The sequence below is a fragment of the Typopeltis vanoorti genome, chromosome 10, assembly GCF_054136105.1.
Source record: "Typopeltis vanoorti isolate ZY-2024b chromosome 10, IOZ_Tvanoo_1.0, whole genome shotgun sequence".
NCBI lineage: Eukaryota > Metazoa > Arthropoda > Arachnida > Uropygi > Thelyphonidae > Typopeltis > Typopeltis vanoorti.
In genome coordinates this window covers 47,994,222-48,009,860 of record NC_143558.1, presented here as the reverse complement: position 1 = coordinate 48,009,860, position 15,639 = coordinate 47,994,222, and the positions used below count along the sequence as shown (strand labels likewise).

The 15,639-nt window shown below is 33.7% G+C and overlaps 1 protein-coding gene across 1 annotated transcript in view; it reads left to right on the top strand.

The window, feature by feature from the left end:
- kst (spectrin beta chain, non-erythrocytic 5 kst) overlaps positions 1-15,639 on the top strand; it is a 687,893-nt gene that overhangs the window by 118,104 nt on the left and 554,150 nt on the right. Inside the window, exons 4-5 of the mRNA XM_090398802.1 lie at positions 2,056-2,172; positions 13,445-13,521. Of these exons, the coding sequence (XP_090254928.1) occupies positions 2,056-2,172; positions 13,445-13,521 (194 nt within the window). The remainder of the gene's footprint in view (positions 1-2,055; positions 2,173-13,444; positions 13,522-15,639) is intronic.

Below are 15,639 nucleotides of genomic sequence, written 5' to 3'. Positions count from 1 at the left end.
TTTTTTACTCTTGGAAACTGGTATTTTTTGTCCCTCAAAGTGAAAAAAAAGATCGAAAGTGTATGTATTATTATCTTTCTTTGTAAAAGAAAGGTAATAATATTGAAGGAGAATCTGAAAGGAGAAAATTTGTTGAGGAACCTATGATAATGAACTGTGAAGTGATATCAGCAATGGAACAGCTGCCAAAAGGAAAAGTTCCTGGAGGTGATGGAGTATCAGTGAACAAGAGAATTTCAGAATCTTCATCTGTTTCATTGAATATAAGAAAGCTTTTGATTGCACAGATCAGACTGCGGATTGTAATGAGATCATTGAGAATACCTGAGCATCTAGCTCTTTTAATAAGAGAGCTATATGACAACCAAGAAGCTTCAATAAAAACAGTCTTTGGAGAAACACAGTGTTCAAGTGGAAAAAGGGATGTGGCAAGGTTGTATACTGTTGCCCTATCTTTTTAATATTTATAATGAATATATTATGAGGATGGCTAAATTAGACAAAGATTGGTGCAGAAAAATAAATAATTTAAGATATGCAAATGATACAACCCTTATAACAGAAACTAAGAAAGATTTGGAGTGGTTGATCTATTGGTTAAGAGGGAAAGTAACAAAGATAGGCTTAATTTAAACATCAGCAAAATGTGATGGCTTCTGGCAATTTAAATGAATTTATAATAGAGGAAGATAAAATAGAGATAATTGAAGTTATGATTTGCTGGGGTCCAGAATAAGAAATAATGGTAAATGTGAAGATGAAATTAAAAGGTGGATAGTCGTGGGGGAAAAAAAAGCTATGTTAAACCTGATAAAAATTATGAAAGATAGAGGTGTGAGTAAGGCTATGAAACTTAGAATTGTCAAAGCAATGGCATTTCCAGTAGTGATGTATGGATGTGAAAGCTGGATTATTAAGAAGAAAGACAGAAAGCGAATTGATTCATTTGAATTAAGAATTCAAATGAATTCTTAATTCAAATGAATTAATTAAATTAATTGCTAATTCTATTAAGAATCCCATGGACTACAAGAATGACCAATAGAAGGTTTTAGAGAGTATAAAGACAGAATGCTCCTTGAAGGTGATGATTGCTAAACAGAATTTGATGTACTTTGGACATATTATGCGAGCTGATGAATCATTGGAAGCGGCACTTATATTGGGGAAGATCAAGGGAATGAGAAGAAGAGGTAGATCACAAAAGAATTGGATGGACAATATAAAAGAACTTACCAACTTGAAATTACAGTTGCTGTAAGAAAGGACAAGAGACTGAGTGGGATGTAGAACCTTTGTTCACAAGATCACCAAGAGTCAAAAATGGGATGGCACATAACAACAACATAACGTACATTATCACAGAGCAAGGCTTTAGGATAAAATTTATGTTGCATATTACATTGTCATTAAGTGACCATACATTCTTATTCATTTTGAATAAACATGCTTAGTATTTTGTTGATAAATGCTAGTGGCCGAATACTTTAAAGTTACGGTATATGTTTGTTTGCACATATGTGTGCATATACCTACTCTCTCTATATATATAAAAAGATAAGCCGAAATTTGAAACGTTTTTTGTCTTACCAGCCCAGAACTCAAGGGGGGAGGAGCCATGGGGGCAGAGCCCTAGTGTGTGTGTGTGTGTGTGTGTGTGTGTGTGTGTGTGTGTGTGTGTGTGTGTGTGTGAACGTTTTGAAACTCAGGGTAGCCCCTGAGTTTCAAAACGTGACATAAAAAGGCTTATCATTTTATATATATATATATATATATGCTTGTTGTTTTTTTATACTTAAATATTGAAAATATTTAAAATAACAATTTTTTAGAATGGACTAAGAAAAGCCTCTTTTAGAAATATTAATTTATATTTGAGTGGTGTTAAAATTGGATTAAAAAGTCAGTTAAATTTGATTCACTTGTGAATCATGAAAATATCTAAGTATCAAATTTAAATTTTTTTTATTTATTTTTTTTTATATAAATGAGAACTTTTAATTAGAAATGGTTGGTTATTGTATTGTAGTATAAAATATTTCAATATTTTTATAGGTGCGACTGGAGAGCATAGGTGCTGAGGACATTGTAGATGGTAATCCTAGGCTAATTTTAGGTCTCATATGGACAATTATATTAAGGTTTCAAATTCAGGAAATAGAAATTGATGTGGTGAGTGAATATCATTGTTAATAATGTCACCATGAATGAACCTTGCACACATTTAGTCTACATTATATAATTTATTTACATTATATCTACATTATAGATTATCTACAAATCTACATTATAATGTCTACAAATATACATTATATAATATATTTATATTATTATTATACATCCCAAGATCCCCATGGAGTCTTTGACTCTATGGGAATCTTGAGATAATAATAATATAAATAATACATTGATTTAATCGCCTAACAGCATTGTTGTTGACAGACATGCTTCTTATCTTCTTATCCATATTATTTCACTGATATTTCAATTTTAAAACCTTTGCATCTGTATTTTGATCAATGTTAAAACATGTTATAGCTGGTAAAGTTTGCATTTTGATTATTTGACAGCACGTATTTAATATAAAGAATAACGTGATATTCAATTATATTTAATAAAGTGAATAATTGTAACACTGTTTCATAGACATTCTAGAGTATTTCTCAATATAAACAAATAAATAACAAAGAATATGCCCAAGTTAGTTTGGTTGCCCCACATTCGATCAGTGCATAAAGAAAGGAGGTTTGTGCAATAATAGTAATAATTGTTTGTAAATTTTGTGTTTACTTTATGGATATAACAAATAATTTGTTTCTAATTCTACAATGATGTAAATAAGCATTTTTATAAATGAGAAATATTTTAGTTTGACATCTTCAATCAACCAGTTTTTCTGTTTTGGTTGAAAATTTTCATTAAAATTTTAAGTTGATCAATATCAAATCTCAGGTTATTGACATTATTTACATTAATGTCAATTAATGTAATTAATGTAAAAAAAAACAAAGGCTTCAAACGAGTTACCAAGCTTAACTTTACTTTACTAAGCCTCTATACAACTTAATTTAATGACTTGATGTCTTCATTCTAGACTTAACATCACTTTAACTTAATTCATCCATTAATACCAATGCATTATTGCAATATGAGATAATTTCCATTGTGATCTTTTGAAAGTGTGGATACAAGGCCCAGTGTTTTTTGTAAATGTCTGTTTTCATTAGACAGAGAACTGTAGGCTTTTTTGAATTATGTTTTGAATTATTTGAATTCCTTGAAGTTTCAAAAGGAATTAGATATCATATGAATCAACCTCTATAGTAAATTATATTCTGGGATGACGATCCACCACCTTTGAGGGTACAACAGTAAAGCAGTTCTGCAGGCCGGCTACCAGTTAGTGAATGAGGCTGAACCAGATGGTAAGCATCTTTTAGGAGGCTTCCTGACCATATGGTGCATAATTTTGCTGCACTGCAATGTCATACCTGGAGGGAACACTGTTGAGGCTATGTTGTGGTTTGGAAACTGGATATGCTCTGGGGTGATATCTTGAAGAGTCTATTTTCTCCCACTGCATGCTTCTCTTCTCTTTTTCTCTTCAGTTTTTGTAACATTAAACATGAAACTAATTCTAAATAGGTATAGTGTCTCTGCAGCCCAACAAAAAAATAAACCTCCCTCTAAATTCAAAAAAATAAAATAAAATAAAATAAATTAAAAAATCACACAGAGAAATCTTTCATGTTCACTTTAGCAACATCCATGGCATCTTCAGTCACCATCCAAACTTGATGTTCCATTTCTGACTGACCCTCAAATTGCTACTAAATTCACCACAGCTCATCTTAACTGTATAAATGACTCCTTCTGCCATAAGGGAGGTACTTGTGTTTTTGTGCATTTTGATATTCCTTGCCAAAGGAAGCCTAACCTAGAATGTCATCTTTTTTTGACCCCCTTTGGCTTAAAATTTCTTTGCCAAACTTTTTTTCATTCATCTGCTGCCTCTACCATTCTCCCAATTCTGAAAATCACTCTGATCTTTTTTGACTTCCTATCTTCAAAGCTTGATTTCATACCCTCCAAATTTCCAGACAGTGAAGTCATCCTTCTTGGTGATTTCAATGTCTATAATTCCAGTTGGCTCCCTTTTCCAAATTTCATTGACCAAGCTAGAATATAGGCAAAGATTTTTGCTTTAATCAATTCATCTCCCTTCCTGAATTACTGACAATCCTATTCACTCATCCAACACTCTAGAGATCTTTTTTAAACTAGTTCTCTTTCCAGGTACTCTGTTCAAGTGAATTGTCCTAGTATAAATGGATCACCAATTTTTTCTCAGATTGATCCTTATAGGCAATGGAGGTTGGTGGTCTCTCCTCAGACTTTCCTGTCAATGCCAGTATCTCTCAGGGCTCTGTCATTTCACCCACCCTCTTCCTGATTTATATAAATGATCTACTCTCATTGACTGCAAATCCTATTCATAGTTTTCTGATGATAGCATACTCCACTCGTCCTACTCATATAACAGGCCTTGCGGTGCTCAGTCATTTCCTGCTCCAAGATCTTCTATAATAAGTACCCTGAGCACTGATCATTATAATATTCATGATTGGGGTGAGAGCAACTTAGTCAACCTCAATGCTTCTAAAATGCAGTTTTGCTTGTTTTGCTGTAAAAAAGACCTCAGATCTTCTTTGCTTACTTTTGATAATGCTGAGCTCGACAGTCAAGACCAAATCTCTTCTTCTACTGACTGGCACAATCATATCACTTCTATAGTATCAACCACTTCCAAAAACTTGACTTCCTTTTCTGTGTCAAGACGGTTCTTCTCTGCTGAACAGTTACTTACTCTGTATGAATCTCAAATCCAATCAACATTTGATTACTGCTCTCTCATCTAGACCCAAGATCTACCTAAAAATTCTAGATGCTGTACAGAATAAGGCAGTCTGGTTGATAAATAACACTTCTCTTACAGACTTTCTTCAGCCTGATCTATCACATAGATCAGTTTCTTCATTGTGTCTCTTCTACAGATATTTCCATGGCCATTGTTCAGCAGAACTGGCATCCATTATGCCTCATATTTCTGCCAGATCTACAGGAACTTGTAGTACAGCTGCTCAACATCCTTTTACAGTAAAACTGCATACTCACCTACTATTTCCAGTCATATTTCATTCCTTCCACCTCAATTCTGTGGAACAGTTTGCTTTATGAAGCATTTTCAAAGGACTACAATCTTCAACAGTTCAAGAAGAATATCAACAGATTACTGTATTCCTGACCCTGCCTTCACATGACATCTGTTTGCTATAGGCTCTTCTGCCTTTTGTGTGTGGGATAAATATTTAAAAAAAAAAAAAAGACTTAAATTCTGAATGGAAGGTTGCAAGATGGCAAAAATATTATCACAGATCATAACCAGATTGACGCATGTGATAGTACTCAGTAGGTGCCATGTATAGTTTATATCTTTTCATAAAGTAATTGGTTGAAGATTGAGATCACATTCTGGTGCATTCTGTCTGTTATGCTTCCCATGCCGAGAGAAGTAACCTGTTAATGAAGAAATTAAAGGGCTTTGCAAGACAGGCATAAAATTCTAATCACTGACATTTATTCATGAAATCTTGCTTGTTTTTGATGAAAAAATGGTTAATTTTTTTCATCAAAATTGACTGTAGAACTCGCACTATTTCAGACAATAAATATACATTTTGAAAGTTGGGGGACCATGAGATGTTGGCAGCTCTGTATATTCTTCTCAAGATGTCAATTAGAATCACTGATATGCTGGGGCTGACTATCTGTAATTGGCTAGGGGTGAAGATTAGCATGCGCCCCCCCCCCCCCAATTCAGAAAGTTAGTTAGGACTAAAATCTAAAATGGTAATATTGTTGTTAGTCTCAATATTAGCTTGAAATTGTTCTTTGATACTGGAGGAATATTGGAAATTAGTATTAATAAACTGTTTAGATGGGAGATGAATTTTTATTGCCTGATGAGAGACCACCACCCTGCTTATTGGAGGCCTGAAGTGGCTTGAAAAATTCCATGTTTGGTCTCTGGAGCAGGTTTCCAAACTAAAAAAATAAGTGCCAGTAAAGGTTGGTCGATTGGTAGAGTCTCTGCTACTAATGGCTCATGCAAAAAGTTAAGCAAATCTGAGTATGGTTAGTAGTTGGAAGGGAATCAATCGTTTGATGCTGCTGGCACTCTGCTGAGGACTGGCCATTCTCACAGGGTTAACTTTATGTATGTCAGGCCTCTGTGCCCTCAGGACACGTGGGGATATGACATTCAGACATAAAAAATAAATAGAAAAAAAAATTCTTAGCCCACTCATGGTGCAAATGTACCATGGGTTTACAAATAAACCTTTCATGGGTGCGAGCCACACAAAGAAAAATTAAGTTATACAAGTTTCCTTATTTATAGTTTATAATTCATAATTTACCTCTACAAAAGTGGTATTGGAAAGCTTGCAAGATTATATATATTTATTTTAATGAACTGGCCATGCTTTGTGCTCTTTATAAAAAAATGCCAACTCATTCTTTTGATTCTTTGTTTATAGTATTGAAAATGCACATTTCCACACTTGGTTAAATTAAATTTGATGTATTCTTGTACTGTTCTGAATGTATTGAAATATGATATTTTTATAGGTACAGTAAAACATGCTACAAATGAAATGCTGTTTGTAGCAAAATTACTTTCATTATTTGCTAGGAAAATGTTACAGATTTCATTGACTATCCTTTTATTCTATAAAATTTTAAAAATAATTTGTATTTATAAATGTAGTATTGTCTTATTATTAATTTGAATGTTAACTGTATTTGTACTTTATATTTTTTGCATATCAGTTCAAAATCTATCTGTTGGTTGTGTTAATGCAGCAGATGAGTCAAGATACTTCAATTTGAAAATTTTTCCAGAATATCTTTGCTGCCTGCCTGTACAATATTTTACTGTAAGCTTCTTGACATCTTGTTTGTAGAAATAGCTTGTTTGTTTGGTATCTCTCAAAGAATCTTGAAATGTAGGACACTTTGTTTCAAGGACAGCCAGTGGTTTGCTGTGGTTTTATTTAAATAAAAGACCTTGTTGGACTAGTTAACAGAGGGAACTGAAAGTGTTATTGAGAGAGGTGAATGCACATGCAAAGACATTAAGATTTGATATTTGTAGCATCTGATGGCAGTTAATGGTATGGTAAAAAAAAATTGATTTATTTTCAAGAACATGTGACTAAGTTTTTCAGAACATCCTTTGTGCAATAATGGATATAAGCAAGTAGTCATAGTAATTAAAAATAACAATAATGAATATGTTTTGGCATTAGATTACTGTTTCCCCTGTATACTCTTATGTCTCGAATCAGTGTTAAAATCCCAATCAGTAGTGATATCTTCACACTCTTTATTTTTTGTGTGAATTCACTTCATGTGAATTTTACATATACAACTTTTACAATAAACATATGCAACCACAAATGATTACATATGTTGATTCTCGTAGACAGGCTTATACGTTGGTTATGCATTTCTAAATTCCCTAATTTGTTTCAATTCCCTAAGTTATTTAGAGATTACATATGTAAATGTAATACTGAATTTCCATTGCTTCACAAATTTTCTCTCATTTTCAAACCATCTAGTAATCTGAAAAAAAGTTGGAATTAAATAAGACTTTTTTTGATTTTCTTTCTGATTCTGGAGATTCATATTACAAAAGGGAGTATAGGTTCCATTTGATTCTACTATTGCTACTTTGAGTCATTGACTGATTTTTTAAAAGCATAATCAAAATTTTGTTCTTATGCTTTCCAACCTAGTTAGCTTAGTAGATATTGTCTCTGCTATCCAGCCTACAGTCTGTGGGTTTTGAATCCTAGTGTGGCATGACTGTGAATGGATTTTTGTATGGAATGATATAACCATTTTCACTGTCCATCATAAGATGGACTACCAGTCTGCTTTTTTGAAGACCAGTAGCTTGAAAAATTAGCATCTTGCTTTAGATAAGAAACTTTTGTTTTCTAGAGTAAGATAAACAAATTATCTAGCCTATAATTTCCTATATTAGAAATAATGTGCTGTAACTATATAAGAATTAAGCTTTTCATTGCTGACAGCTTTATTTGCAAGCAATGAAAAGCTTAACTGTAGAGTATTTCCTGAATGTTGCAAATAATATACAGGATCTATATGGGACAGGACCTATACCTATTGCTGCTGAGGCTTTTAAAATGTGATATGCTATGAACATAGCCATCTGGATCTTCATTTACATACACATGCTCTGTATGGGACAGGACATATATCCATTACTGCTGAGGATTTTAAAATGTGATATTCTGTGAAATGAAGATCTAGATGTTGTTGCCATCTCAAATGGATACCACAATCTGAAATACATTGATCCACTTGATCAGTGGAAAGAGAGGTTTTTAACTCTGTTTTTGAAGCACTAAAAATCAGTTGATTGTTTTTAGTCACTAATTATAATATAGAACAACCTTCAGTACTTTGTGCAAGGTTAACAAACCATTGCAATGTGTGCGCATGATGAATAACTATCTAGACTATTACTACTGATATAACAATCACCAGTAACAAAAATGATCAAATACACAATTTTGTCTCTAAAATTTTCATATCAATTTATTCCTATTTTTTTCATTTCATTGAAATATGTATGGTGGATTCCGCTCATCTAAGCTGTTCAAGATTGTTCTGAGTGTTTCTTTTGAAAAACCAGTAAAGGCATGCAGTACACATTTTTGGTATAATAGGAGCTAATTTGGCTGTGTTATGTGTATGCAGGAGTTGGAGAAGAATGATTATGCTGATCTCTTTATGGAGGATTTTGAAAGTAAAATATTAACTCAAACAGACTCTAAACCCACAGTATGGTGGAGATACATGGACGATATTTTTATCGTTTGGAACCACACAAAAAAGGACCTGTTCGACTTTCTTAACAAAATCATCTTTCTACACCACACAATCAAATCCACTCCAGAACTTGAAAAAGATAACCAATTATCATTTCTAGACAATTTAATTAAGAAGCTTCTGAATGGTGGTATCAACCTCTCAGTTTACCGCAAACCTACCAATACAGGACATTATTTACATTTCACTTCCTGCCACCACATTTCTCAGAAACTTAGTATTGTACACATGTTGAAGAACCGTGCCTCCCTCCTTACAACAGATCAACAAGACCTCCAGGAAGAACTATCCCTGATATCCACCAACCTTAACATGAATGGATTTCCTCGAAGACTCGTCCACAAGATACTTTTCTCTGAACCCCGACAAAGACAACAAGATGATATATGTTATATTTCTACCATCGTCGTTCCATACTTAGGGACAGTTTCCAATAAGATTGCTAGACTCCTCAGACCACATAAAATAAGAGTGGCCTTTAAACCCACAGAAACAATTAGACAACTCTTAAGATCTCCAAAAGATGCCATCCTTTCTCCAAATATGCTGTAGTTTATAACATATCCTGCTCGTGCGGCTTGAATTACATCGGCCAAACTTCAAGGAGCCTTGAAATTAGGCAAAAAGAACATATAGGTGAAGTCAATAATAACAGAGAAGAAAAATCGGGGTTAGCTTTTCATTTCTCAAGAACGAACCATACCATAGAGTGGGATAGAAGCACAATTCCTTACTTCCTTACATGGAGGAGGACTTCCGCTCCCGAATTTTTAAGGAGGCCACAACGGTTGCCTGCTGTATACAAAACCTTAACAGGAACCAAGGACCAATCTTGCCCGTGATCTGGAAGACCCTTATCAGATCCTTCAAGGTTGCCAGAACTGAATTATAGTGCCAACTATAGAACATTCCTAAATAAAGTGATATCATGCACACTCTATGCATGTATTGTACGCGCTCTGGTCTTTGTTTAATATAATTGGAATCGGTTGATTATAGTTTGTAACAGTTTTTTACTTTTTAGTGCCTTACATCAGTTATGTACCCTGAAGATGCCAACAGCCTTAGTTGGTGAAACTAGTTGGTATAACATAGTTGTTTATTATATGCACTTGATCAATATAATCCCATTAAGAAAAGTCTCATTGAATATGTTATTATTGATAGTAATGTTTTCTCCCTTGTGCAGGACACCAGAATGTACAGAGGATTTGAAATTGGAAGTGATCGCTATTTAGTCTTGAGCAGGATAAAATTGAATTTAATTTCATATTGAAAAGAATAACATGTAAAAAAGTTTTAAAGCAAATAAAAGTTGAGCAGCTCTCAGATGTGAACTGTAGACTAAAATACACAAAGATTATTGAAGAAAAAATGAAAGAGTTTGAGAACAGGAATCAAACTTTAGAGATTCAATGGCAAGCCTTGAAGAAAACCTTGATTGATTCAGCCAGAGAGGCATGTGGTGAGGTTGTCTGCAAGGATAGAAAAATCAGACCTCCATGGTGGACACAGGAAGTTAAAGAGGCAGAGAAGGAAAAGAAGAAAGTATATCAATAGTTCCTGGCAAATAAGTCAGCTTGTGGTCTTAGAGAATACAGAGACATAAAAGCTAAACACTGTGTAAAACTAGCTAAACAAAAGTCATGGGATGACTTTGGCAAGAATATAGAAAATAAATATCAAGAAGGTGGCAGAATATTCTGGAGGTTGTTGAAGAAGCTTAGGAATGGAGGAAAGAGTGCTGTAAAAGGAGTTAGAGATTATAAAGGTGACATGAAAACAGGAGAAAAAGATATCCTTGAAGTATGGAGTAATTACATTGAAAAACTGCTAAATGAAACAAGCAGTAATAGCACAGTGGTAAAAAAACACTCAACAGGCATATAGTCAGGAATGCATATCCATACTTGAAGTAGAAAAAGCCATGAAAGGCTTGAAATGTGGAAAGGCAGCAGGAGTAGATGATATTCGACCAGAAATGCTGAAGTATGGTGGTATGAAAGTCTCACAGTGGCTGCACTACATAGTTCAGAAGGCCTGGACAGAAGGATGAATTCCTGATGATTGGAGTACAGCTTTCATAGTACCCATATATAAAAAGGGAAATAAAACTGAATGTGAGAATTACAGAGGTATTTCCCTACTGAGTGTTCCTGGTAAAATATATGCAAGTATACTTGAGAAATGGTTCAGAAGAATTGTAGAAGAAAAGCTTGGTGAAGAACAAGCTGGATTCAGGCCAAATAGAGGCTGTCAGAATCAGATCTTCACTTTACGACAAATAGTCGAGAAAGTATGGGAATATAACAATGTTCTCTATTTGAGTTTTGTAGATCTGGAAAAGGCTTATGATAAGGTGCTAAGAGAGAAGCTATTCAATATGCTACAGTTATATTGTGTCAATGGGGCATTATATCAAGCAATACTTAGTCTTTTTTTGAGTTGTAAGTCAGCAGTTAGAATTGAAGGAAGTACAGGAAGATGGTTTAATGTTAAATCTGGTGTGAGACAAGGATGTACATTATCCCCTCTGTTATTCATTATCTATATGGATCACATTATGAATGAAAATGGTATTGAAAATGATATCAAAATTGGAGATGTTAATGTCAGCTCTCTGCTTTATGTGGACGATGTTATACTTATCAATAAATCTGCTATGAGTCTGCAAGATTCCTTGACTAAATTGAATAACTGTTGTAATAGATATGGTATGAAGAGGTCACCAATAAAAAGACAAAGACAATGAAAATAGGCAAAATCTTTGAAAATGTCAACTGCATTGTGAATGGAGAACCTGTGGAACAAGTAAAACATTTCGCGCTTTTTAGTGAAGATGGTAAATTAAATATGGAAATAGACAACAGAATCAATTAAGATGGTATAGTAGGAAGGCAATTGAATAAATTCATATGGAATAAGGGAGAAATTGGTCAGAACACTAAATTAGCTGCATACAAGACAGTGTTCAAACCAGTTTAACTTAAGGATCAGAGAGCTGGGTCAGAGGTAAAACTCTTGACCAAAGACTAGAGACCACAGATATGAGAATCCTGATAAAGATTAGAGGCATGAACAGATGGCATCAATGGCAATATCATATTAAAAACGAGGATATTAGGAAAGAAGAACTTGACATTGTCAGCATCCAGGAATGCGTTAGCAGAGCTAATCTCAGGTGGTATGATCATTTAAACAGAATGGGTGAGGAAAGATTATCAAAACAAGTGTTCTCCGCCAGGTTGGCAGGAAAACGACCCAGAAGAAGACCGAGATATAGGTGGATTGATATGGTACAAAGTATGCCTTAGATGGCAAAATTATAAGATCTGATAATATTGGAGTCTTGGTAAGTAACAGACTGATCTGGAGGAAAGTTGTAGATAGGAAGTTAGTAATGATGTAAATTTTTCATGTAGTACTATCATATCCTGTACACTCCATTGAGGGTACATGGCAGGAATTTGATGATGATGATAAACATAAATTCAAGCTATATTCATATGCTTGGTACTTTTACACGATTCTTTAATTTTTTTAGCATTGTCTCTAATGGTGCAAAACAGTGATTCAGTAAGTCCTCACATTGAGTTTTATATCCTTTATATTTTTCCCCACTGCTCCCATGTCAATAGCAAACTATTCTTTTAAGGTAATGATTTTTTTTTTCTTAAATATTTATTAGAATTCATATTGCAGGGTTCACTGAATTGCAGGACAAGTTAACACACACACACACACACACACACACACACACACACACACACACACACACACACACACACACACACACACACACACACACACACACACCATGAAACAGGTAAATTAAAATCTGAAGACAAGCAGTGTAGAAAACAGCTTCTTACCAAGGTTGAAAGTAAACTAACATTGTAAGGATATCCACATAAACACTTAAAGAAACTTCCATATACACAGAACCAGTCACTCAGCTCAAACGGAAATGTTAAAAAAATCATAAAAAATATCTTTTTAATGCAAAACACATAAGTTTGAATATTCATAATGAGATATTACTGCAGTTTATATTTGATAACTAGTATGTTTGTTATAATTTGTTCAGTGTAATTTCTTTGTTGCAGATTATGCAATTAGTGTTGTTATTACCATTGTGTTATATATCTTGCTAATACCTAAAGAAATCTAAAAACAATTTATCTTTTGCTTTAACATTAAATTTGAATAGATGGCATATTGTTAAATATAAGTGCTAATTTACAACATCTAAGAAAAATAGCACTTATTTTTTATTTATATTATTTTAAACTTACTAAATAAATAAATCAAGTTTTATTTATTTAGTTAGTTTATTTAATTAGTTACAAATCTTTTTCTATGGTATTAAATGGAATTAAAGAAGGACAAAGTATATTTTGCTGCTCAGTACAAATTCAAATTGTTTAGCCTTATTTTTAAATTAATTATTGTTCACTAGAATGAAGATGATGAAAGTAGTGAGAAGAAATCTGCTAAGGATGCTCTTCTCCTATGGTGCCAAAGGAGGACTGCTGGGTGAGTAGAGAGATGAAGAGTTTAAATATTTTTTCATATTTGAATTATCATGACAAGAGGAATGTTTATATGAGCTTTTTGAATGAAAATGAGTTATTTTATTTTTGTTGAAAGTTTATTTTTCACTTGGTTAGAGTATAATAAATTTAGTTTAATCCTTTATCCAAGTGTGAGCAAACAAAGTTTGCGCCTGAAAGTATCTTAATGACTGGGGTTAGGTGGTACAACACCAGGGCAACTCGTTGCAAAGGTGGAGCAAGATACCAACACCTCTGTCTCAGTATCTCCTATAATGCAAAACACATCTCCTTGCGGATATGTCTAATGTTATGCATTAAGGGAAGGGCCACTACCCAGACTAGTTTCGACCTTTATTGAGGTCTCTTCAGTGGGAGCCAGGCCCAAGTTGAGATACCAGGCAGAAGCATTAGCAGGTCATCTCTACCTATCCTGAAGATACTTTCAGGCACAAACTTTGTTTGCTCACACTTGGATAAAGGATTAAACTAAATTTATTATAGAAAATTAGTTAATTATTCTCATGAAGAGAAAGCAGAGTTTTTTCTCCTGCAACATGCAAATCAGCCAAAGAGCAGATGCAGTTAACAGGCACTAATTGCTGTGTTGTGTGGTGCAGATGGTGGATTGTATAGTGTAGATGATGGATCGTGCAGTGTTCTGTAATAGAGGGGTCTCTGCAGTGAGTCTTGGAACTCCATGGAGGTGTCATATAATAATAATTAATATAGTTTGTATATCATTCCACTTGAATGTTGTACTTTCTTTTATGTAATATTACATGAAGTAAAAAAGTGTAACTGTTTAGTATACATTTAAGTATATTATTATGTACTTCATAATAATATACTTAAATGTGTGTTTGGGAGGGAATGTTCAAGTTTATATTTTGATTATTATTCATGTTGGTAATTTTAGTCAGGAGATAACAGTGTGAATGATATAATAACTAACAAATAAAGTATTTAGTTGATATATAACCATATTAGTGCAAAAACTAATATCTAACTAATGATTTATCAGTATCTCTGGAATGGTGGTGAGGATTTTTGAGAAGTTGGTAAGAACTTGCCAGCAGAAATGGGTTGACAGATAAGCTATACTTTGCAAAGGACAGCATGGGTTTATCATAAGGTCATGTTTTAGCCAATTGTGCATATTTTATAATAATGTTAAGGCTGAATTGGATCAAGGGAATGGATACAATACACTATGGTACAGTTGAATTTTGCTAAGGCTTTTGATAGAATACCACATGAAAGGCTATCGCATAAACTGAAGAATATGAGGTTGGAATATAAACTATTGACTATTGCTGATGGATAAGTATCAGAAAGTGGTATATGGTGGGTGTAAATCTACCAGATTCAAGGTGACTTGTGATCAGTTCTTGAACCATCGTTGTTCAGTCTATACATTTAGAATGGGAAGGACCTGACAGGAGATGTTCATTTGTTTGTTGATGATACAAAGAGAGGCAGGTGCAATTAGGGATGCCACTGATAATCAGCACTTGCAGAATGATTTGAATAAACTGGAAATGGAAGCAAATGATAATAAATGGCTATCCATTCAATGTTAGGAAATGTAAAGTTATGCACTTTGGCAGGATGAGATTTCATCATGTCAAAGATACATCATGACATATACTCTTCCCTTAATTGTATATTACATTGGTGGGATTATGTTACAAGAAATTGATGAGACTAGGGATCTTGGCATTATGGCAGATAGGAAACTGAAGCTCAAAGATCACATTGCAAAATTGCAAATACAACTCAGTGGATAATGGCAATGTTTAGGTGAACATTGATATGAAAGGATAGCCATTTTGCATCTTTACAAGGCCTTGATAAGGCTGCATGTGGACTACTGCACATAGATTTAGTCTCCCTGATTTGGAGAGGATAAAGAGGCTGTGGAAAAGGTTCAAAGAAGAGTTACAAAGATTATATCAGGATTATGGAATGTAGATTGAGACCAGATTGAGAGTATGTGGACTATAGATAGGTAAGCTGGGGAAAGAGGGTTAAAATAATTTATAAACTTCTGAAAGGATGTTATAGGATATTATCTAATGAATTTTTTTATTATATGAGA